This window comes from Callospermophilus lateralis, chromosome 6 (assembly GCF_048772815.1).
Source record: "Callospermophilus lateralis isolate mCalLat2 chromosome 6, mCalLat2.hap1, whole genome shotgun sequence".
NCBI classification, from domain to species: domain Eukaryota; kingdom Metazoa; phylum Chordata; class Mammalia; order Rodentia; family Sciuridae; genus Callospermophilus; species Callospermophilus lateralis.
Genome location: NC_135310.1, coordinates 95,034,590 through 95,060,927, shown reverse-complemented (window position 1 = coordinate 95,060,927; position 26,338 = coordinate 95,034,590). Strand labels below are relative to the sequence as shown.

Genomic DNA, 26,338 nt, shown 5'->3' with positions numbered 1-26,338 from the left:
AATTTACCTCAAGATATCTCTGTGATTCCTCAGGTGAATGGGAGATATTATTGCTAATTTGATATAAGTTTACATGATATCTCAGAACTTATTTTTCCCTCATCCAAGAGCAGTAAATGAATCTTATTATATAAAATAGTAGCTGTATTTATAAATTTCAAATTAGTGATCAAACTATTAGGATTTGGGAAAATAAGATGAGTAATTATAATGTCCTTCCTCAATAAATATTTATCTAATATTTCTATTCTGAGAAAGTAAGTAAAATGGATAAAGTATCATAGAAAAATCCTCCCCAGTAAATTAGCTCTTTCATTAATATTGAAAAATTTCTCTAAATTTTTCACTTTTTGTCTTTAAGAGGAAAATTATTTATTTATTTTAATTATGTGCTTCATAATTACAGAGGTTTTCTGTAAAATTAAATGTTTCCTTTATATTTTTTCTCCTCTATCTTGCTGTTTCTGTCTCATTGCTGAAAAATAATTTTTTTGTGTACTCTAAAAAGCCTTTGTCATTAAAAATAAAATCAAGCCCACAGAGTGGCGCTGGCTTGTAATACTAGCAGCTCCAGAGGCTGAGGCAGGAGGATCAGGAATTCAAAGCCCTATTCAACAAAAGTGAGGTGCTAAACAACTCAGTGAGACCCTGTCTCTAAAAAAAAAAAAAAAAAGACATAAAAAATAGGGTTGGGGATGTGGCTCGGTGGTCCAGTGCCCCTGAGTTCAATACTGCATACCAAAACAATAACAACAACTAAACAAAATCAATCAGCTAACAAAAAAACATTATTGATAGCTTTTCAGTTTCTAAATCCAGTTCCTCATAGGGCCCCAAAACTTCTGTCATGTACAAAGTTCCAAGGACTTGCCCTGATATTCTTAAAATTGATTACCTATATCTTAAAGAAGATCTCAATGGTTTTTCAAAACAAATGGGAAAAAAGTGTTGGATAAGATATTTCATTCACTGTTATAGTCTAATCTGGCTTTTTAAAAACAGAATGCTAAATAATTAATTGCCTTTATCTTGAAGGGACCCTATTAAGACTCAGTAATAGGGAAAGAGAGATGAACTCATAGGTAAACAACAGAAAATAGATTATAGTTATAAATGGAATAGTTATATTTATAACTACTAAATGGAATATGGTTTTTGCATTTGCTAATGACATACTCCAGTTACTCTGGAAACCTTCCATGAGCTTGTATTTTGCTAAAGTGTTCCTAGTGAAGATGGTAATAACTCTGGAGTATCAGTCTTCTGTATGGCTTAATTCAGGAACTCAAATAAAACCCCTTGATCTACTTATATTTCCTTATATAGGATCTTTTTAATGGAACAAAATGATCACCAAAATCACATGATAGCACATAAGCAATCAAAGCAGGAAGACCTGATAGTTTTAGATAACTTCAGAACAAATGTCACATGGAATCATTTGATTATTGTATCTTGGGCCTACTCCTACCTTTAACTAATTGTTATTGTCAAGAATAGTATAAGACTCTTCAGGAAAGAGAGGTTGTTACCAAAGTAGAGATAATTCCTGAAAGAGACAAAGTAAAGAAAGGAAGGAAGGAAGGAAAGGATGGGAAAAAAGAGTTAAAAAGCATTCATCTCTGGCTGTGCACCATGGCTGCAATCCCCTGGGTTCAGGAGGCTGAGGCAGGAGGATTGCAAATTCAATGCTAGCCCCAGCAATTTAGGGAGGCACTAAGCAACTCACTGAGACCCCATCTCCAAATAAAATATAAAATAGGGCTGGAGATGTGGCTCAGCAGTGGAGTGCCTCTGAGTTCAATCCCTTGTTCCCCCCACAAAGAAAGCATTACTCTCTTTTCCCAATGTTATATAGGTTAAATTTTTAGATATATATTTTACAATATGTTTTTAATGCTTGAATTTTAGTTCTAATTTTGAGTCATATGCTCAACCTATTCCCCAAGGAAATCTTCCTTAAAGGCAATAATTATTTATTCTTTTGTCCAAACACTCCAGATTAACCTCTAACACTGAAAAGTAAATATCTTATAGGTTTCTTCTCACCCATTCTTAACCAGCCATTATTCCACAGGAACATAAGACATAAATAAACATTAAGACATAAATAAGTCTTACCTTCTCTACAAATGCAATGATGACTTCCATCTGCTGAAGTCAGGCATGTTGCGTTGTTTCTGCAAGGCTCATTGAGTAGATCACAGGGGTTAGAGTGCTGATGGCAAAACTGTCCAGTATAAAAGGGTGGGCACAGGCATACAAATTGCCCAGGGATGGTAGATTCATGACAGAGAGCTCCATTCATGCATGGGTCAGAATCACATTCATTTATTTCTTCACTACAGTTTTGTCCAGTCCATCCAGATGCACATTCACAGCTGAAATAAAAATTTTAGGAAATGTGAATGGTATTTTTTCAAGTTTATCTCATGCATTTATTGTGTTGCACCAAAATATGTGGTATTTTAAACTTATAACAGGATTAATAAATTATACATAGTTGAGAAACATTGTTTGCCTAATTTTCCTGGAACATTTTAGTATATTTTACTATCAAAGTGACTATATTGACTGAAATAAGATTTAAGATGCATTTAGTTAAATTTCTAACATAGGCATCTGAGATATATCAGATTATAATTATTGAGCTGAATTACCAATTGAGCACATTTTCCCCACCATTTCGTTAATGTAAAATATATATATTTTTTTACAGATGAGATCACTTTTTATAAGGCTGAAATGAATTAAATGTCCTTAGCAATATGTGATTCTTGTAATCACCAGAACTCTTAATAAAGTTCTCCTTTAAACATCTATGTTTGGTTCAATTTTTTATTGGCTTACTCACTGAAATATTTGACATATTTTTAAAAATATTTTCCCAACTGGTACTGGAATAATGTGAAAAACTGAATAGAAAGTAAATAATTAAAAATAAAAGCATTTGGATTTTGTCTGCATCTTACTGACTCAGTCTACCCCTCAACCACCCAATATGTACCATAGTCTTCAAATGCCAATCACCTTTCATCAAACTAGCCTAGTTCTGCTCCTAAGAGCAAGAGAATTCTAACAGCAGCAGGTAAAGGTTTCTCACATGAAATATTATTCACATAAGGTGAATGAATATGCTGTAATGAAACCCACAGATGGAGAATAGACACTTAGATTGTTCACCAACTAGTTAAGTGGAAGTCAATCACAAACTGTACTTGCATTCAGAGATAGAACTTGAATCAATTTGTGAGAAATGTAGAATTGCCTTCTTGAGTAACTGTACAACTCAGGCAAGTAATAAATCATGAAACGAGGCAGAAGAGACATCTAAAGATCTTTTTCAGAGAAAAAAAAATTCATTATTAACAAATTTGTATTGTTGTATAAGTTACAAGGAATACCGTAAAGCTGAAACACACAATAGTGTGCTTAAAAGATGAGGGAAGGAAAGAAAGGTAGAAAGGAAAGAGGATGGAAGGAAGAAAGTAAAGAAAGAAGAAAGGAAGGAAGGAAGGAAGGAAGGAAAGAAGGGAGGGAGGGAGGGAAGGAGGGAGGGAGGGAGGGGAATAACCAAATTTAACTGTTTCAAAGCAACAGAAATATCATGATCCTTTTGCATCAATAAATGATGAAAGTGAAAAAACAGTGAAAGGAGATAGTTGCATGAATGATTTATACTAGCATCTGAAATAGAACTCTTAAGCAGATATAACAGCCATTGAAATAAACTAAAAGTATAGTGTTCACTAAGTGTATTAGATTTTACACCTAATATTTTAAATTGGTAGTATGTGGAAAGTAAACAACACTGCATAATTTTTTTTCTTTTCTTTTCTTTTTTTTTTTTTTTTTGTGAGATGACATCTCACTCTGTTGTCCAGGCTGGTCTCCAACTCCTGGGCTCACACAATCCTCTTCCCTTAGCCTCCCAAATAGCTCCGTTTGTAGGCATGTGCCACAGTGCCCAGTAATTTCTGCCTTGTAAATTTAACTTTTTTTGAAAAATATGTTCATATAAGACAAATTTTACAACTGAAACAATTTATACTTTTTACTATGAGAATATGCCTATGGGTATATTATTTCCTTTAAGAATGAGTAAAATGCCTTGATACTTTTACTTTCCTTTTGAAAGAAAATGTGGACTAATTATTATGATGGATATGCATCCTAATTTTCCTGGACATTCCTGGTTTAACCTGTTGTCTCAGTGTAATTATTTATAGGGCTACTTTTTATTTTCACAATTTCTATGGTGCTACTATTCACATCTTGGGTTATCTCCTATACACCATTACTGAAATGGAATATTTTAAAAAAATAAAATGAAGAAACTATATGGTCACTCACTTACTATGCTTTTGCATGATTTTACATTACCCTCAAGTTTCTTGCCATAGCTTTTCATGAAATTCATCAGTTATACTGACTTGTATCAAAACCATTTGCATGACTTGTTTCTACTATTAAGCATCTAGTCTCTACAAGTGAAAGGATAACCTACATCTCTAAACTATCATGTACATATTAAAAGTTGAAAATAGTTTTAGTGTAAATTAGTATAAGGTCTTTGAATGTCAGAGTTTGACAGACATGTCTAAATTCTTTCATTTGATGAACTAATGATGAAAAATTTAAATCAACTGATAATTTCATACAATTGTTGTAAAGGTTAAATGAGATTGTAAATAAAAAGTGTGTATATATACTTAAGTATATATCTGTATCTTTTTATCTCTATCTCTGTATCTACACTGTGTATGTAGATGAGATGTGTACATTGCCTAGCTACCTACTTTGGTTATTAGGTGCTGTCATGGAATTAAAAAGAATTATTTGTTGCCTTATCAACCTAAATAAAATTAAAGCTTCAACAAAATAGCATAAGTTCATTTATTTTAAATATAATTACTATAAATATAACTGTTAGTCAGATTATAGGGATCAATAAGCATAGTAGGACAATTTCAGGAATGGATAAAAGCTGTAGAATTAATACTTTCTTAATTTGTAATCACTATCAGATTGTGAGAACTGGTCCTAAGGTAGGCTGCAAAAATAGTTAGGTATTATTCTTTATTATATTTCTTATAAGTATACATAATTTTAACCTGGCTAATTTAAAATCACTTTCTATGAATAGACGATAATGATTGAATATAAGTACATGTGCTAAGCATTTGTTCTATCCTTTCAAATAACAGGTGGCCAAAACTTCATGTAGTGTTGTTACAAGGATCAACCCCAGGAAAGCATCTGGCAGTTTGTCAATAGGACTGATGAAGCCAAGGCTGAGTCCTGTGGACATGAATGGATATTTTGCAGGAAATAAAGTTTCAAGGAGCAAAAGCACTATTAGTAAGCAACAATCACACCTAAGGGTTCATATTTTGAATCTGCTTTTTTACAGGTCAGAGAAACTAGTCCTTGATGGATTGAAAAACATATTTTATGTGAGAGTTCCAATCTGGTTTTAAGGCTTCATCATGAAGTGATTTGAAGATTCAGGTTGATCTGGTAGAATTTTTCAAACTCACAGCTAGAAACAGTGACTTCATGGATTAAAAAACAAAATACAGCAAGAAAACACATTTGGCATAACTTCTCAAGTGTATGATTTCTAGTAGTAAACACTCAAAAATAGATTTAGTGTATGGTTAAAAAATTTGTGTAGAATACTTTGAACTCCTTTTAAGTAGTAAGAACTTTTCAAACCTTAGTAGTTTAAAGACTAGAACTGATACTGGATTATAAAGCAGATATTATTGTTGAAAAATTGCCAAGAAGAACATTCATTAAAATATTCATTAGCTTCAAGAATCTTCATAGAGACCTATTTTGAACATTAATCATTCTTTTGGCCTTCCCATAATTATTTGTATTTTGTAACTAAGTATTTTTCAGGATGTATGGATATGTTTTATAGGTAAAGACATATAGGCTTCCTTGGCTATAAATTTACAAATAGAAATTTAAAAGAGTATTTCATTAAATAGTATTTTCTAACAAGAATACTTCACTACTCATAAAAGCAGTCAGGAGAATATTGTTTAACAGAGGTTGGGGCGGGGCGGGTTGGGATGATGTTAGTCAAAGGATAGAAACTTTTATTTAGAAGAACTAAGTCAAAACATCATTTTGAATCATACTTACTATAGTTAATAACAATGTATCATATACTTGAAAAGTCCTGAAGGGTAACTATTAAGTGTTTTCACCACAAAAAATGATAAATATATGAGATAATGCATAGATTAATTATCTTAATTTAATTATTCCCAATGTATCCATATATCAAAAAATAATGTTTTATAACATCAATATACACACTTTTTATTTGTGAATTTAAAAATAATTAGTTTACTTAGTGTTTCTCACAGTCATTACTTACATAAAAACAAATTGAAACCAAACCATGTAGTAAAAAAAAGAAATAATAAGACCGTAAATAATAAAATAGAATTCTTATCCTTCCAAAATTCTAACATTGAGGACACAGAAAAATGAATTAAAATATGGGTTATGCTACTAAGTAATTCATTTCGTACCACATGGTTTTATCTACCTGTTCTACCTGATGATTATATCTAAGGTGCATTATTAACAATGCAATATTAATAATGAATTACTAAATGGTAACTATTACAGGTTTATCCCCTTCAGTTTTCTTGGAAAGACATTTGAGAAACTATTTAGCTCATTTAGAAGAATAACATTTATTTTTTAAATACTTATTATATTAGCAAACATGGAAAGAAGAAAATGGTTTTAAGACCACTCTGAAGTACACCATGAAAAGGTTAAGATGCAAAACCATCCAAAAAGATGAACATACGTGGAATAAAAGGTTGGAACAGTCTAAACTGTAAGGGCAATGTCAAGAGTCAGAAACAAGAGCAACAACAGAAAGAGTGAATTCTACACTTGATGATATTTATGGTTTTGTAGCTGCTGTTTTTAAGCATGGAAATCAGACTATTATAAAATAGAAGATGAATTAAAATAGTGATGGCTTGGTAGCATGGAAATTATTTAGGAAACCGTTGCTTCATTGCTGATAAGAGACTGAAAAGCCAAACAAAGCCAGCATTTGAGATGCATATATTTGGGCTGGAGAATATTTGGGAAATGTTTAGCATAAGCAGATGATTCAGAGTGAAAAGTCACAAGGACTCAGCAGATTTTACCTTTAATATTGGAAAGATAATGATGTCACCATGTAATAGAGGAATGGTAATGTTAGGGAAGACATAATACTGATGATTATGTATTATGTATTATGATAATACATAATACTTAACAGAATAACTTAAATTCACTTAATTGCATTATTTCAGATGCTGTCCTCTATGTAGTAAGAAAGTTAAAGATAGAACTTGGAGAAGAAATCAAGACATGCTATAAAACTTGAAGGGCTAGTCTAACTAGCACTATGTAGAATTACTCAACCTCAAATGACTTTACAGTTGGCTTTGACTTTACCTTCTTTACAAAATATAAAGTTTATTCATGAAGCATAAAGGGGCCACTCTTTATTGGGTCATTATTCAGTATTTTATAGAATTTTAAGAATCTTTGGGTGAGAAGAAATCCTATGAGATGAATTTAGTATAAACAGAGGTCTGTCAGAAAGTAAACTTTTATTTTTTATGTCTTTGTATGAGGTAAACAGGTTATTGAGTAATATATCTTAATTTAATTTTGGAATTTTGAATATTAGTAGTCAACGTATATTTTCTGCTCAGGCTATCTCATTTTATACATTTTTCCCCAAAAAATATATTTTAAAATTTTGGGAAAGTACTATTATTTATATATGTATGTAACCTATGCACCATTTTATATTGACATAATCTCAAGCTACTCTCTGCGTCAGTATCTCTGAGAACCACTCCATATTTTTCCAAGATTCAGAGTATTCCTCATTTTATAGCAAGAAGCTAAGGTATCAGCCAAGCAGAGGCAACAAATCCATCAGATCAAGTCTCAACTGTACACATATTAAAACAGGAAGAAAATCAGATGGAGCTCATGCTGTATTTTTGAGAAAGGAGGAATTTCATACAAGTAAATCTGAGAGTACAACAAAGTCAACCATATGCTGGTCAGGGAGAGCAGTGGTACCTTTTTTGCCATTGTAAAAGCCATGAAAATAAAGCATTTTGTCACTGAGACAGATGATCAGAGTAGAATAGATTTTTTTTTTTTTTACCTAGGACTACAAAAATCTTAAGCAATTAATCACTAAATGACTCTTTCAACAATTTCTTGAATAAGGCTGAAATGAAACTCTTGCATAAAAGGCTAACTGTAAGACTACATAGTTGAAACTACCATTCTGTGAGTTAGCTGTTGATCTAAGCATATGACTAGTGCTGCAAAGATGAGCAACATGAACAATTTTATGTCCAACATTGGATACAAGCACTGTGTACATTAAAAATGTATAAGTTGGAGGCAGAGAAAGAGGCAGCTGAGTAAGATTACCAGTGATTGTCTCCCTACAGACAGTGTTTGAACAGCTATTCACACAATAAATCACCTTCACAAGAGCTAGGGAAGTTAGGTGAAAGCCATAATGCCTTATGTTAGTAAAGAGAGAAAGAGAAAAAGAAGGGGAAAGAAAAAGAAATAAAAAGATACATTGGCAAGACATGAAGGAAAAAGTGGTTCAATAGCACAACACCCCTAGCTCTAAGCAGTCTGGAGTTTGGGTGTAATGAGAAGGAATTCAACCCAGTTTTTATACTAGAATTCCAATACCAGGTTTGTTACAGTGAAACCATGTGCCAGGCAATTGAAAATTGAGGTCATAATTGAGTATTTTCTCTGACCACAATGCAATAAAACTGTAATCCCAGTGACTCTCAGTCCTTTCCCTGAGGCCAATATTCAAACATTCATTGATTGAAACTCAGGAAATATTTTAAACAGATAGCTGAATGCCTCCAACAATCCAGCCCCAGCCTCAAGTAGCAGAGAAGGTAACACAACTCAACCCAAAGGGGAATAGGGCACAGAAGCTGGCACATCTTTGTCTTGGATCTTAGTGCTAAACCTGCTTCAATGAGACCCAATAGCAGGCAAAACCCCCTGTTTCCAGGCCGGAGCTTGCAGACAGGGATTCTAGACTTATCATATTTATTAGTGCATTTTTCTCTTTCTTTTTTCGTATTTTTTCTTTTCTCATTTTAAATTATGTTAAATTGTTATCATTTCAAAATAGCTCGTTATAATCTAAAGGTATTTTTGTGACCCTGATGAAAACTTCAAAACGAAAAAATGTAATAGACAAGACAAATATATTATACAAGAAATCAAAACACATTCCTAGTGTGAATTATTTAACCACAAAGGAAAACTAAAAGAGAGTGAGAAAAAAAGTATAATAAAACCAGAAAGTAAATTACAAAATGTGTATAGTAGAACTATCAATAATTACCATAAATGTAAGTGAATTAACTGGTCCCATTAAAAGACATAGAGTGACATATTTATTTATAAAAATAAATAAATCAATAAAAATAAAATTGTTTACAAGAAACCACTGTGCCTCTAAAGACGTAAGGCTATACATAGATTCAAAGAGAAGTAATGGAATAAAGTATTCCATGAAAGTGAAATAAAAATAAACACTGGAGGGCTGAGGATATAGCTTAGTTGGAAGAGTGATTCCCTTGCATGCACAAGTCCCTGGGTTCAATCTCCAGCACAATAAATAAATAAATAAACACTGGAGGAGTCATAGTTATATCACATGAAATACACTTTAAAAGCAGTAAAAAGAAACAGGGAAGATCATCATACAATGATAAAGGGGTCATTTCAGCAAGAGAAAATAACAATTCTAAGTACCCGTGTACCCTAAACCTGAGCACCCAAATATTCAAACTAAAAATTTATAGCCCCAAAGGGAGATATAGACATCAATGATGGGCACTTTACCACATCATCTCCAGCAACAGAAAGTTCATCCAGACAGAAAATTGATAAAAGAAACAGTAGTTACATTATACCCTAGAACAAAGAGACCTTAAAGACATCTATGGAATGCTCTATCTAATAGCTGCAGAATAAATTTTCTTTTCATCAGCACATGAAACATTTTCAGGATAGATCATATGATAAGCTTCAAAATAAGTCTCAATAAATTTATTGAAAATTGAGGTCATTATGAGTATTTTCTCTGACCATAATGCAATAAAACTATAATCCCAGTGACTCAGGATGCCGAGGAAGGATGATCGAAAATTCAACAGCATGCTCAGCAAGTTAATGAGGCCCTAAGCAACTCAGAGATACTGTCTGAAAATAAATATGTATTAAGAAAAGGGATGGGGATGCAGTTCAGTGGTTAAGCACCACTGGGTTCAATCCCACTACCAAAAAAGAAAAGAAAAATCAGTACAAGAAAAACTTTTAGTTTTTAAAGTACATGGAAATTAAGTAATATGCTCTTCACCAATTAACCAGTCAAGGAAGAAGTCATGAAGGAAAATTTTTAAGTGTTTTGAAACACATGTAGATAGAGATGCAATAAACCAAGACATATGAGAAATAGCCAAAGCAGTATTAAGAGTGAAGTTTATAGTAAAGCAACAACTACATCAACTAAAAACAGAGATCAAAAATAAACAACCTGTCATTGTCAAGGAACAAAAAACAAACAAACAAACAAACAAATAAATAAATAAATAAAACAAATTCAACCAAAAATTAATAGAAGGGAAAAAATAAAAGCCAAAATAAATAAAATAAGCACTAAACAAAAGGAAACATAAAAAAGATAAAAAGTTGGTCCTGTGGAAACAAATAAAATTTATAAACTCTTAGCTAAACTAAAAGCTTCAAAGGAAAAGAACATTCTAAATAAAAACCGAGAAGGGAGAAATACAACTGACACCATAGATTAAAAGTATCATTAGGGATAATTATAGACAACTGTACACCAAAATTTTGATAACCAAGAAGAAATCAATAAATTCCCAGACACATACACCTTTCCAAGTATAAATAATGAAAATGTGGAAAGCCTGAACACAATAATAATAGTCTATAAGACTGAGTCAGTAATAAAGAATCTCCCATCAAAGAAATTCTGGGACCAGACAGCATCACTGATGAGTTACATTTAAGGAAAAATAAAATCAATTCTTCTTAAGTTATTCCCAAAATTAAAGAGGAGCAAATTCTTCTAAACCCATTCTTAAAGGTCAACATTAGCTTGAGACCAAAACCAATCAAGGATACAAACAGAAAAAACAAGTAAACAAAAGCTAAATATATATCAATACATTTGATGAATGTAGATGGATTACATTTAATGAATATAGATGGAAAAAGTCTCAACTAAATACTAGCAAATTGTATCCAATAATTTACAAAAATTATTCTCCATAATCAGGTGGGACTCATCTAAGAAATGCAAGGATACTAAACATATATAAATCAGTAAATGTGATACACATATTAACAATCTGTCCAACAAAAATTTCCCCACAGAAACTGAATGATCATCTCAAAATATGCAGAAAAAGTATTTGGTAAAATTCAATATCCTTTCATTATCAAATGCTGAACAATTTAAGCACAGAAGGAATGTTTCCATTATAGTTGGGATCTGGAATATTCTCCAAATGGCCATGTGTGAAGACTTGGTACTCAACTAGTAGCACTATTGTGGATTAGCGGTGGTAGAACCATGAAGAAGTGGGGCCTACTTGGAGAAAGTAAGTCATGTGGGGGGGCGATGACCTTAAGTGTATATCTTTTCTCTGCCTCCTTCCCCTCTGTTTATGTTTCTGCCTGTCTTTGTCTCTGCCTCTCTCTCTCTCTCTCTCTCTCTCTCTCTCTCTCTCTCTCTCTTGTTCTCTCTTGTTTCTTTGCTTCCTGGCCACAGTGAGGTGAGCAGCTTTCCTCTTCCATGCCTTGATCCATAAATGTTTGGCCTCACCCCATGCCCAAAGTAAGGAGGCAAAGTTATGATGGACTATAACCTGAAACTGCAAGACTAAATAAGTCTTTTCTCTTTTAAGTTGACTTTTTAAAGGTATTTTGTTATAGCAATAGAAAGTTGACATAGTACCTTAATATTACAAGGTCATATACAATAAGGCCATAGTTAACATGAATACTTAATGGGGAAATGCGAAAAGCTTTCTGTCTAAGGTTCACAACAAGAGAAAGATGCCCACTTTCATTGCCTTTATTCAACAAGTGCTAGAAGTCCTAGCCAGAGCAATCAGGCAAGTGAAAGAAATAAAGGGCATCTAAATTGGAAAAATAGAGGTCAAATTACTATTGTTTGTAGATGACAGGATCTTATAGATAGAAAATTTCAAAGCCTACATCAAAAAACTATAGATATATTCCATGCTTGTATAAATATATCAAAATAGATTCTACTGTCAGGTATAACTAAAAAGAATAAATAAAAAAGACTACTAGAGGGGCTGAGGCTGTGGCTCAGTGGTAGTGCACTTGCTTGGCATGTGTGATGCACTAGGTTTAATTCTCAGCAATAAATAAAGGAGAATAACATTTGTTAAAAAAAAAAATAGACCTAATAAAAAGTTAAAATATAATAATCATTAACATTGGTTCACACCAATAATGTAAAATATAAACTAAGAAAGCAATCCTGCTAAAAATGTCTACAAAATATCCAGGAATAAATTTAATGAAAGATATAAATGGATTATAAAGAAATAAATTAAAGGGGACATAAAGCAATTGAGAGACATCCACTATTCATGGATTAGAAAAAGAAACAGTACCGCTAAATGTCTACTGCACCCAACTAATTTATAGATTCTATGTGATCTCTATCAAAATACAAATAGCATTCTCCACAAAACTAGAACAAAAATCTTAAAATTTGTATGGAACCACAAAAACACTTAATAGCCAAAGGCATCTTGTGCAAAAAGAACAAACCAGGAGGTGTTATACTATCTGACTTCAAAATATACTATAAAGGCATAGTAATCGAAACAAGATGGAACTGGCATAAACACAGAAACAGAGACCAATTGAGAAGATCGAGTGCCTGGAAGTGAACCCAAACATTCACAGTCCACTGATATTGACAATGGTACTAAGAGCATGCCCTGAAGAAAGGACAGTCTTTTTGATAAATAATATTGATAAGATTCAATATCCACATGCAGAAGAATGAAACTTGATCTCTTTTTCTCAACAGTTACAAAATTCAACACAAGAAAATAGTCTTATTAAAAATGGGTTTTAGACATAAAAACTTGTTAAAAGGGGACAAACAAATGGCTACCAGGTACATGAAAAATGCTCAGCTGTATTAATCATTAAGAAAATGTAAACCAAAACCTCAATGATATACTTCCTCATCGAAGGAAGAATGCTTATTTCCAGATGGCTAAAAGTTCAAGTGCTAGTGATGATGGGTGAATGTAAATTAGTGCAATCATTATGGAAAACAGCAGGAAAGTTTCTTAAAATTAGAAATAGAATGGCCATATGACTCAGCAATCCCACTAGTAGACATACAATCAAAGGAGATGAAGTAGTGAGTTAGAGAGGCAGTTGCACTCCCATGTTCATTGTAATGTATTCAAAATATCCAAAAAGTGGAAACACCTAAATGTCCATCAAGTGATGAATGAGTAAAGAACATGTGGTACATATACATAATTCAATACTGTTTGGCCATAAAAATAGAATTAAATCCCACCACTTGTGGCAACATGTGTAGAATGGAGATCATTATGTTAAGTGAAAGAAGAGAGGAACAGAAAAGCATTTTTTGTACAATCACATATATATGCAATCAAAAATTATCTCATAGAAGCTATACAGGTATCAGTTAAAAGTAAATTGACTTAACAAATCAAGACAAAAAAACAAAACATTTAATTCATCATCCATAATATCTTCCATCTCAATTCTTTTTTTTTCTTTAATGGTACGTGAGTGACTCTAAATATAAACACAGATATATGATGATGTGTCAGGTTTCCTAATCTAGTAAGTATTATTTATCCCTCTTGGTTTTTCCTAAAGAAAGGGATTCTTTGGGCTAGTCAATATAAGTTGCTTTTAAATATAATGTCTTATATATTTAGATGAAATTGTAATTGCATCAATTTCACTGCTTAAACTTTAAGCAGTAAAGTTGTATTCAAATACAATATTGTATTCAAGATATACTTGAAAATAATATGCAATCATCTTTTATTTATATATGATAGCAAAATGCATTACAATTCTTATTACAAATATAGAGCAATTTTTTCATATCTGTGGTTGTTAATAAAGTATGTTCACACCAATTTGTGTCTTCATACATGTACTTTGGATAATAATGATCATCACATTCCACCATCATTAATAACCCCATGTCCCCTCTCTTCCCTTCCAACCCCTCTGCCCTATCTAGAGTTTCTCATGCTCCCTGTCCCTATCCCACTATAAATCAGCCTCCTTATATCAAAGAAAATATTTGGCATTTAAGTTTTTTGAGATTGGCTAACTTCATTTAACATTATGTTCTTTAACTCCATCCATTTACCTGCAAATGTCATGATTTTATTCTCTTTTAATGCTCAGGAATATTCCATTGTGTTTATATGCCACATTTTTTTTTATCAATTCATCCACTGAAGGGCATCTAGGTTGGTTCCACAGTTTAGCTATTTTGAATTGTGCTGCTATCAACATTGATGTGCTATAAACATTAAAGTATCCTGTTTTTAAGTTCTTTGGGTATAGTCCGAGGAGAGGGATAGCTGGGATCTTTTGTGGTTCCATTCCTAATTTTCCAAGAAATCTCCATACTGCTTTCCATATTGGCTGAGCCAATTTGCAGTCCCGCCAGTAGTGTTTGAGGGTACCTTGTTCACCACATCCTTGCCTACACTTATTGTTGTTTGTATGCATAATAGCTGCCATTCTGATTGGAGTGAGATGAAATCTTAGAGTGGTTTTGATTTGCATTTCTCTAATTGCTAGTGATGATGAACATTTTTTTCATACATTTGTCCATTAATTGTATATAATCTTCTAAGAAGTGTCTGTTCAGATCTTTGGCCTATAGTATATGAGTGTATGCGTACATATTTTTATATATATGTATATATATATATATGTTCTACATAATAATCCTTTGTTTCAAGTACCATTTGAGTAGGTGGCAGAATGTTAGAATATTAAAACAAGATGCAAAAATGTTGCTTAATGAAACTGAAGCACTAAATGTAAAACTTAAGCAAATTTATGAACATTGTGTCATATAAGTCATAAGCCTAGGTTGTGTCACATGTTTTATAAGCAAATGTATAGTAACTTAAATTTTAATGAACATTACAGTTTATGTTGTAAAAAATATCAACTGAACTAGCAAAAGCTAAAGAATTTTTAAATGTTTAGAAGGGTATTAAAAAAAGTGAGAAATAAAATAAATCTTTGTGTTCTTTTTTATTGGGATTAGCATTATAATAAATGTGTTATCTGTTGTAAATCTCTTAGCAGTAATATGTATTAGAAATATGTACTCAATTACTAATCATATCCCCTTTGTTCTATACTATGTGCATATAATAAAATTTACTGTAAAAATTTTACATAAATTTGGTGATACAGTAACAAATTATGTGAAAATACTTATGAAGAAAGCTAACATATTGTTACACATATAGAAGTTATTATGGACCCATTATTTTATGGAAATACAAGATTATAGAACATTTCTCTTTTTAAAATATTTGCATAGCATCCACATCGAATCTCACTTATTTAAAAGGAAGCATAAAACCAGAGAAATACATAAGGATTTCAAAGATGAGGAACAACAAAAAGGTGAAAAGAAGGAAGAACAGAAAAACCTCTTGCAAAACTATCATTCATGGGTAACCTGCCACACAGGGGTCATATGAAGAGTTTTTATACTGATGATCGTATTTCCTGACAAGGCTTTTCAGGGAACTTGGCAAGTTGATCCAGGGTTCTTGTGCTATTTAGTTTTAAAATAATCTCTAAATGACAATTTTTAATTCATGGGAATAACTGATACACCCAAAACAGAGGAAATTTCTTGAATAATATGAAGCAAAGTCACCAGTGTCTGCCTCTCTCTCTCTCTCTCTCTCTCTCTCTCTCTCTGAGTGTAAACAATGTGACAAGGAAAATTAGAAACAGACAATGAAATGTCATCTTCATTAAAACAGTTATAAATATTCCCAGCCCAGAATAAAAAATTTTTCCTATATTACATAGGAAAATATATAATAAGACCTGAGTAAATATGAAGAGCAGGAGAAATGCAGAAGTGGCACAGAGTAGAGTTGTCCAGGGGTGGGGATTGGTGAAAACCCCATATTTAAAACATAAAGGTAAATTTCCCATCACGAGCAGGAGGGCCATAGAGAAGAAATTAGTAATATTTGGTAATTCAGAGGTGTGTGATCTTTCGAGCTAATGAAGTAAAATAAGAAGGCCTGAAGACACTACTCTATAATGGTGAGGTTAAAAAAGGAACCATTCCTCTGTCTCTGTTTCTCTCTCTTCCCTACTCTTTCTAAGACAAACAAATGCATATGATTTAAAAACAAATAGCTTTTTAAGAAAGTATGGTACATATACACAATGGAATAGTAATCAGCCATAAAAAAATTATTTTATGACTTTTGCAGGTAAATGGATGAATCTGGAGAATAACATGCTAAGTGAAATGAGCCAATTCCTAAAAATCAAAGATTGAATGCTCTCTTAAATATGCAGAAGCTAATGCACAGTGAAGGGGAAGCAAAGAATAGAAGTTCAGTGGATTAGACAAAGAGGAATGGCAGAAAGGGGGATGGAATAAATAAATAAATAAGTTATTAAGTAAGTAAATAAGTAAGTAAACACAAATTTACATTAAAGAAACAAACAAATAAACAAATAAAACCCAATACCATATCAGTTTGCTCATAGCCAAGACAATTTCTGCTTGTAGACCTTCAACATGGACATTGCCTTAACTCACAAGTTTCCACTATATTCAGGAAATGAAAAATTCATTTCACTCAAAGTTAAAAAAATCTGAAAAGTAATCAGCACATAATGGACTCATGTTTTTATTTGTGTTTATATGAATATGGACAAATTAATTGAAAATAAAAAGAGCAAACATGACATATAAATATTACTTGAACAAAGAGAATAATATTACAAACTAGAGAACTTTAAGAAAATTTTAAAAACTAATAAAAATATAAATACTACTCCCTTTTTCTGTGTGTGTGTTGGGCGGCGGGGGGTGGGGGGGTGGGGGGGGTGGAATGGAGGCAGAGCGGGGGATCAAACATAGGGCCTTGCACATGCCAGGGAAGTGCTTTACCATTGAACTACATGTCCAGTCACTTTTGTTTTATCTTGAGGCCTGATCTTGCAAATTTACTCCTACTGGCCTCCAATTTTTGATCCTCCTTAGTATCTCAAACAGCTGGGTAAATATTATATCTTCATACCAATGTATTTCAGCAGACATAGAGGACTCAGGGAAGAAATTTAAATACAATGATAGGAAATATAATGACAGAATTCCAGAAAAAAAATTGAGGTTAAAACTAAATTTATTATAAAAATAGAGGTTTCGTGGAAAGCTTAATAATAATGGTAACTAAACAATACTGAAAATGCAGCTTATGAAAAATAAGCTTAACAATAATCCCAATAGTAACAAAAGTTACTATTTAAAAGTTCTTTCAAAAATTGGAAACAAATTGTTAGATTTGTAAAGAGGCAAAAAGTAGGAAATTATCATCCAAGACAGCTTTCTCCATAATAAAGACACAAATATAGTGACTGGAATGGCATAGAAGGTTTTGCTACCCCTCAAAAAAACAATAATAATGCTAAATGTCAATCAACAATGAAAGTTCAGAGGAAAAAATTATTGCATTTCAAAGACAAAAAGGAAAAAAAAATGAAACATTGTTCATAGAAAACAAAGTGTAAGACACCCATCAAGTACAAAGGTCAGTCAGTCTCACGCTAGCAAAATTCAATTCAAGAAGACAATAAAATAGTGTCAACAAATCCTTTAAAAGAAAGTGGCACTTAATATTCAATATCTTAAAAAGGAGAACTATTACTAATGTAAGCAAATGTTTATAATCATCCAAAGACTCAGAAATTAAGTCACATATTTTTTTTTTTTTTTAATTTTAGTTTTGTTTTAGTCAGCTTTTTAGTTGCTATGACTAAAAGACCCAACCAGAACAACTGTAGAGAAGGAAAAGTTTATTTGGGGCCTCATGGATTCAGACTTCTGAGTTCTTCAATAGCCAGCTCCATTCCTCAGGGCTCAAGATGAGGCAGAACATCATGGTGGAAGAGTGTGGTGGAGGGAAGTGGCTCACATGATGATCAGAGAGCAGAGAGAGAGAGAGAGAGATCTCCACTTGCCAAATATAAATTTATACACAAAAGTCATATCCCCATGATCCACCTTCTCCAGCAACACCCTACCTGACTTCAATTACCACTCAATTAATCCTAATAGAAGATAATCTTGCTGATTGGGTTAAGACTGCCACAACCTAAACATTTTTTCTCCAAACCTTCTTGCATTGTCTCACACATGAGCTTTTGGGGGCATCTCAAATGCAAACCTTAAGAATTTTGTGATTTTATTTTTAATTAACAGATAATAATTGAATATATTATATATTCCTAAAGTATGTTCTGGTATGTGATTATTGATAGAGGTTGTACTGGAGCCAACTACACTATGAATTAAGAACTATGGTTAAGAAAATATAGTAATGAGCTTTTCATCTATTTAAATATTAATCTAAGATTAACTAGGAATAGTAATACTAGAACAAATTGCTAAAATAAATTTACAAAATCTTTATCCAAAAAAATTTAAACATAAGGAAAGAAAAGAAGACCTAATATTAATCAGATTAAATTGATAAAATTTTTTACTTTTTACATGTTTTTGTAATTCATTTGTGTTTTATTTTTTTTATCTTGCCTATTTTATATAATTGAAGAACGCATGTTTGTTATGTGTTAACATACCACTGCCTCTTACTGTGGTTTTACATATGTGAAAACATACATGATCTAGAAGTTAATATAATTGTGGAATTTGTGTCTGGCAGAACTGAGATATCCAAAAGATCATAAAAAAAGAACAGAAGAAATTTTGTGTTGGAGCTAGCGTTATTACTAGCTCACTTTTGGCACTCACTCTTGGAAATTTGGGGACATTGATAGCCCAAACCAACTTGAAAAGAAATATCCAAATTTTTAAGGAAAATAATGGTTTTCTACAAAAAGTTTAAGAGAATGAAAAATCATTCTCTAAATCAAAAGTTCAAAGAAATGAGCAACTCAAATACTGCATTTTATGTTAAGTGCTAAAACTGGCCATGTTCTGCAAGTGGACCTAGAAACCTTTCTGTGTGTGTTTGCCAAAATAATAAGGTTTGTATTTTTTCAGAGGATGTACAAACTTCAGTGAAGATAAGTGTTGATCTTCCCCAATTAGCTAGGACTGACTGTAAGATGCTATTATGGAAATAGGCTCCCTGTATATGACACAGATTATAGAATTTCAGAAATAAAACAGGAACAAATAAGGGAACATAACCCTCAGAGCAAACTAAGCATAATTACAATGAGTACAAAGGTTACAGAGGAAGTTCAAGGAAGGCCTGACCCACAGTCTTATAGTTAATAGAGACTCAATAGAACATATTTCAATAAAAGCAAGGTAGATAGGGAGACAGAGGTATTCTCAAATCTACATGATCAAAATAAATAAAATGGAATGATTTGGAAGCTAGGGCAAACAGTTGAGATACAAATGATGTCTGAAAACAATGTATGTCTATCAAAAATTCTCCACCTTTAACCTTTCTGCTGTCAAACTCCATCTTGGACTTCATTTCCTGGGGAAGTCAACCTATAATGCATTCACCATGGGTAAATGTCAGATGCAGTTGTTCTACTTCTAGAAATATACATGTGCAAGGTAATTAGGCGTGTGTTCAGAGTTCTGTTTCATTGTCTGCTGTAACAAAACTTCAAAAGAACATATGGAACATTAAAAGGGCACTGATCATAGAATTTGAAGTAATTAAAGAAATGATCTCCTTATACATGATTTAGATATATAATAGCTTGTAATATTACTATATAATATATAATACAATATATGAATCTTATGGTTTCATGATTACAATTAAATCAAATGTAAATATACATATATGGATGTACATTTATATGTGTTTATTTTTGCATCTGTGTGATCTCTAGAAGCATATAAGAGGTAATAAGGAGTATGGTGTGAAAACATATTGAGAGAATTATGTTTCAGGTTCAAATTTTAAGTAATATCTTAGTAAACCTGAGTTATTTCTCAGACTCTTACTTCCTTATAAATAAGACCAATAAAATACCTTTCCTGGGTTGGGATCAAACTAGCCAATACCTGTCAAGTACTTAGAAACATATCTGGGAAAATAATGGACATTTTGATTAAGAGTATCACTATTATTAAGTATGGATTTCTTGAGAAGTGGATGCATAGGAGACGGAAGATTTTATTTCTATTAATATAATTCTGTAAAACTAATTGTCATTTAAGATTTAAAAATATTCTTAGAGTAAATTCATTTTTTTCTCTTTTAAAATGGCTTTTTTAAAATCTTAATTTGAAGGCTTCTTTTATTATGTATCATTCCATGTAATTATGGTCAGCAGCCCATACTTCTTGCTTTTTCCTTCATTTGATTGGTTTCATCTCTTATTTATATAAATCTGGCTAGGCGTAGTGTTTGTCTCAAAAAAGGAGAGTTGAATCCTTTTTGGATCTCCTCACTGTCCACCTGGTGGCTTTTCAGTCCTCTAACATGATTCATTGGAAATGTGATAAATATGCACTTCACTCTTTCTTTGCAGTACATCTCTGGGATTGGGCAACAGCACCAGAAGTCATCATCCAGCAATTGACTTCCTGCTTAACTTAGCACCATTGCCAAGTTAATGATATGGAAGTGCTTACCTTCCTCTCTGGTACTAGTTTTGTCTTGGCAAGAAAAAGAAAAGCACTGCTCCACCAGAGAGAAGCTCCTTTTTTCTGGCCAAATTTCTGCTGAAATAGCCTTTGCACAAATGCTGAAGCTTCCCAGTTTAGTAAGTTCTGAATATAGTTGGTCTACAATAGTGCATGGAATTCTTGCCTCTGACCCTGACTCTTCTAAAATGAAGATAAGATTAACACTTCTCCGTATTCCATATTCTCCATTATTAGGGTGAAAAGATTTTTTAGGAAATAGCTCTCTATTTTGTTTATTTGTTTGTTTTTCAATATTATCACAATATATCTGACTTACATTCCCAATATTTCCATCAAATGGAATTAACTCCTTTTGCTAGGATTAATGCAGTCTTAATTTTTTTTTCATTATTGACTTAAAAAGAACATAAAATTGGTCAATTAGAAAATTACAGTGTATTTGAAATCCTAAAATGTTGGCATTACTATGTCATTAGTGGTTTTGTAGAAATCATTTTTTATTCTTTGAAGAATATGAAATATTTGTTGAAGAAAGCTTTATTATTTCTATATATATGCTCAAAAATCAAACATTTGACTTCTGGTACAATAATTCAAAAGTTCTATTCTATAAAGATTATGTGGAATGAGTCAATGATTTCATTTTGTTTTGAGATGTATTTAACAGTTAGCAGAATTGAATTCAAGTTGACTAGTCAGAGTAGAAAAGTTGGATGTTGGAAGCAATAGGCTAGATTTTGATAAATGTGGTATTGAAACCTGGAAAATTGATGATATCACGTTGCTGAAATATCATTTTGCTTTCCAGCGCATGATTGTAAGCAAATTAAAACACATGATCTTTTGGTGTTTCCTTTCAATATACACTGTTTCATAGTGCTCAAGAGGTAAAAGGAACTCCAAATTGGAATAATACATGGTTGCATTTAATTTTTTTCCTCCAGGTTTTCTGAAGGAAATGTTTAAAATTTACCAAGGTTCAATACAAAATCTACTACTGTATTTATGTCTTTGCTCTATTTGGTGTGAAACTTCAGAATATTTAGTAATTTTTTAAAAATTTTATTACTACTAGAGGGTCACATTGTGAGGTCTGCAAAATTTGGAGACACAGAGGTTTACAGGCTAACTCTCATATTCATTCTTCAGTTGTCCAAAGAATTAAAACTGTTGTCCAATTGATCACTCAGGATAAGTTCCTTTACTTTTTAGCTTTCCTGTTATTTTCTTCTCATTAAATCTTATGTGTTTAGATCCTGCTTCCTTAGAAATTTGTTTAGTGTCTAATTAATATGCTATTTTTAGTAATAAGTAAAATAAAATGTTTATTCTTTTCCCACTCATTCTCATTTTAATAAAATTATTTGATGTCTCTATGTTGCACATTTGCCATTGAGGCCAAATAATATATGAATTTTGTTAAAGATAATGTGTGTTCTAACACCCGTTATTATGCTAATTTTAATTGAAATAAACAAATTCTCTAACTTTTATGACAATAGTAGCTCACTCTTTTCCCAGTTTTATTATATCCATAAAAATTTTATTACCAGAGAGAACAAATATAGGAAACTTTTATAGGAATTTTTGTATGCTTCCTTGTTTTTCCTATTTTTATACATGAATCAATACAACATTTTAGAATCTGATTTAACATCATTTATTATATTTTCATGTCCTTTTAAACTCTCAATAAATAACTTGATTTTTCCCTCACAGTCTTTTTAGCTTCAGATTAAAAATATGTTAAGGTACAACTAGACAGGCAGTATGGTTGTATTTTAACATTGTACCCATTCCCCTTTGCCCATTTCCTTATTTAACTGATTTCATTCAGGTGGCTTCCCTTTCCTGTATTACATATGTTAAGTAGAAGTTGATCTTATGCACACACTTCATCCCAGGGTGCATCTGATTGTTCAAAGACAGTGAATTTCAAATTTGCGGGCAATCTGAATCTTTCACTAGTTTATAAAATTCCTAAATTTCAGACTGCATCTAAGACAGATTAAATATGAGTCTCTCAGGGTGGAACATATGTCTTAGCATTTCTCAAAGTGGTTTCAGGGTGTAGCCCTGTTTATTAATCTTCCTGCAGGGTCTGGTTAAGGAACAAAGGCCTAAATGGTATTGACTTGGCATGAACATTTGATACCTCAAGTCAGAGTTATGACATTTGCTGGGATCTTGGGAGAAATGCTCTTTCTCATCCTAATGAAGCAGCCTCCAAAAATGATACTCTCTTTCATTATACTGCATGGTCAGTCAAATGAGGGTGAAGCCTGAATGTTTGATTTCACTCTGCCACAGTGCGTTTTAAGGCACATTCAGCACAGAGGACGTGAAAGAGCTAAGGGTACCTAAGAGAAATGGGCTTATTTTTCTATTCCAGCAGTTCTATTTATCTCTGAACTTCCAGGAAAATGAGTTGCTGTTTTTGATATTAGTCAAAGCAGTTTAAATCATACTTTTTCATAATTACAGTTGAAACTCACTTTATCTTTCACTGTCAAATTATATATATGTAAATATATAAAAGTATAAATATATTGTACTATATATATACATATTATATGTGTATATATATACACATTGTATATTATATATTATTAATATGTATTGTATATATATATATATATATTATATATACACATATTATATGTGTATATATATATATATATATATATATATATACACACACACACAAGTATATATACACACACACAGACATGTACATACATTCACATAAAGAGGGTCATTAATACATGCCTGTAATGAAAGTTACTCAAGAGGCTGAGGTGGGAGGATCACAAGTCTAAAGCCAGACTCAGCAATTTATTGTGATTCTGTCTCAAAATTTTTAAAAAATAAAAGGCCTTGGGATGTTGTTCAGTAGTAAACTAATGCTAGGTTCTATCCCCAGTATTAAAACAAACAAACAAACAAACAAACAAAACAAAAACAAAAACTGGTAGTTAGTTTGGCAGATTGAAAGGAGGACTATGTGTATGAAATCAACACAGTTTTTCCATATAAAAATACATAATTTGGTTCATATCCACTTATTTCTATTGACATTTTACTGCTTGAAATATGAATATGTCTACAATCCTAAATTTTATGTAATAATCTTGGTCATTTTAGATATTACAGACAATAGCACTAGTTTTGTCTGATCACTTTTTGACATTTGATCATATCATTACTCGGTTTATGTCATCATTATTAAAAAGCAATGTGTTCCCAAAGTATCTGAATTTCTTTATTAATCCCTGTCAAATCACATTTTCCTTGTTTATTCCAAAACAATCTCTACATTTAAAGGTTTACCATCCCTCTTTAAATAACATACAATTATGCATGGTTTGTGTGTGTGTTTTTTTAATTTTTACATTCATCATAAGTCTTTGTGTGTGTGTATGTGTGTGTGTGTGTGTGTGTGTGTGTGTGTGTGTTACCGAGTATTGAACCTAGGGTTCAATCCAGAAATCTAGCTTAACCACTGAGCCCCATCCCCAGCCCTTTTTTGTACTTTATTTAGAGAAAAGTTCTCCTAAATTGCTTAAACCCTCACTAAGGTGCTAAGGCTGACTTTAAACTTGAAACCTCCTGCCTCTCAGCCTCCTGAGCCATTGGGATTACAGGCGTATGACACAATAAACCTTTATTTTTTAATAAACTCTCTGACATATAAAAATCACAGATATCCCTTCTTCAGTGTATTTAAGAAAAGCATTCACTTCTGATGTCTTCCAAAGTGAATCTTAATGACTTTTAACATAATAATGTGCTGGCATGCTGGCATTAGCAAGTGATTTCAGTTCCAGCAAAACAATGTCTGAAGACACACTGGCCTGCTGATGAGAAATACTAAAGTTTCCATTATTAGAGAGCTCTATAGTCACCTGAATTTAGCTGAAGCCTAAAAAAAAAAAAAAAAAAAAAGTGCTTTTTGTTTGTTTGTTTGTTTTAATAATAGTCTTTAAGTGCTGAGAGCCATAGCCAAGGAGGAATGATGCATGGAAATTTCCTTGTCAGCCTACCCAATGTTGCTTAGAGGAAGGACTCTCCATTGTGGAAATGGGCTTGCCTTAGACCCAGATCATTTGCAGTGACATTGCATGAATGTTTGAGAGTTTTGGTTTTTAAGGTGACCCTGCTCAGGGATTAGGGTGGCTCCAGGTTTAGGGTGGATCCTGCTGGGAATATCCTGCTGCCTCAGGCGCCAGCTCCTGGGGTTCCTGTGGAGTTCTCTCGGGATTCTGAGAGATTTGGTACACAGAGCCTGGTGGAGCTAGTGTAATTTTCCCAGAACGTGATTGTAGAGTGCCAGTGAGAGTTCGGGAATAAAGAGTTGCTGTTGGAATCTACAAGTTTTTGTGGTGGCTCGGTTATTTTGTGCCCAGCCAGACTGCGGCATTTAGGAATGCTAGGGAATAAAATTAGGGATAGGAATATTGAGCCAAGAAAATTAATATTTATAAATTTTTGTACAAAATAATTTATTTGGGACTATATTTATACTATCTCAAAACAAGATTGGAAAAAGAACATCTCATTTTAGTTTAAGAGGCAGATCTTTAATGATAACCCCAACTTGCACAAAAAATATCTAAAATAGGGTAGGGTTTCAAGCAGGTTAGTAGATTTATACTTAAAATGTAAACTGGTTAGTTCTAGGAGATAACTTGAATTAAAAATAATATTCCAAAGTGGCTTTTTTGTTTGTTTGTTTATAGTACTGGGGATGGAGCCCAGGGATGCCCTACCACACTGAGCTACATCTGAAGCTCTTTTTATTTTGAAACAGGGTCTCGCTAAATTGCTCAGGTTGAAACTGAACTTGTAATCTTTTTGCCTCAGCCTCCTGAGTCTCCAAAGGGCTCATAAAACTCAACAAATGGAAAGAACTCAATATAAAAATGGATAAATTAGCAAAGACATTTCACCAAAGGAAAGACACAGATGGCATATAAGCATGTGAAAAGATGCTCAAATTCACATGCCATTGGGAATTGAAAATAAAACAAAGTAAGTTACAATATACACATAGAATGGATAAAATTCAGAACAGCAAACTGAACAAACGGTGATGGGAATTAGCAGCAATAGAAGTTTTAATTCATTGTTTGTAGGGATGTAAAATGGTGCATTCACTTTGGAAGACAATTTAATAATTCCTTACAAACCTAAATGTAGATGAAACATAGAACCGAGAAATCTAGCTTTTATGTAGATACCTAAATGAGCTGAACACATGTCCACATAAAACATATGTGAAGATGT

General features: G+C 32.4%; 1 protein-coding gene across 1 annotated transcript in view; it reads right to left on the bottom strand.

Annotated features, from left to right (window-relative positions):
- Eys (EGF-like photoreceptor maintenance factor) overlaps window positions 1-26,338 on the bottom strand; it is a 1,514,165-nt gene that overhangs the window by 1,009,375 nt on the left and 478,452 nt on the right. The window contains 1 exon segment of the mRNA XM_077109730.1: window positions 2,122-2,381. Within this exon segment, the coding sequence (XP_076965845.1) occupies window positions 2,122-2,381 (260 nt within the window).